This window comes from Lottia gigantea, assembly GCF_000327385.1.
Source record: "Lottia gigantea unplaced genomic scaffold LOTGIsca_3089, whole genome shotgun sequence".
Lineage (NCBI taxonomy): Eukaryota > Metazoa > Mollusca > Gastropoda > Lottiidae > Lottia > Lottia gigantea.
The window spans coordinates 1-668 of NW_008709024.1; the positions used below are offsets into that span (position 1 = coordinate 1).

A 668-nucleotide genomic window follows, 5' to 3' on the forward strand; every position below is an offset into this window, starting at 1 on the left:
ACTATTTATTCTACCCATGAACACAATATAGGTCTGACTTGTATAGTTTCAATTATTATTTATTCTACCCATGAACACAATATAGGTCTGACTTGTATAGTTTCAATTATTATTTATTCTACCCATGAACACAATATAGGTCTGACTTGTATAGTTTCAATTATTATTTATTCTACCCATGAACACAATATAGGTCTGACTTGTTTCGTTTCAATTACTATTTATTCTACCCATGAACACAATATAGGTCTGACTTGTATAGTTTCTATTACTATTCATTCTACCCTTGAATACAATATAGGTCTGACTTGTATAGTTTCAATTACTATTTATTCTACCCATGAACACAATATAGGTCTGACTTGTTTCGTTTCTATTACTATTTATTCTACCCATGAACACAATATAGGTCTGACTTGTTTCGTTTAAATTACTATTTATTCTACCCCAATATAAAACGGATTGTTTGTGTTAATGTTTTGAATCATACTAGGGTGTATGTATCTTCCATCAACAATAGAAGTCAACCAACGGGAACTGGCCACTGCCAAATTTTTTTCAAATCCATTCTTGGAAAATTTTTGAAAATGAAGGAATTTTATGCAAATTGATAGAGAATATCATCAATATTATTAGTTTTACGTTGAAAAAATCCACATTTCCACAAT

At 29.6% G+C, this 668-nt stretch overlaps 1 protein-coding gene across 1 annotated transcript; it reads left to right on the plus strand.

The window, feature by feature from the left end:
• On the plus strand, positions 1-429 carry LOTGIDRAFT_147582 (hypothetical protein; the record flags this gene model as incomplete). The annotated part of the gene is made up of 1 exon (XM_009057643.1): positions 1-429. A coding segment is annotated over one exon (429 nt), but the record flags the coding sequence as incomplete, so codon positions are not given.
• Positions 430-668: the final 239 nt, after the last annotated feature.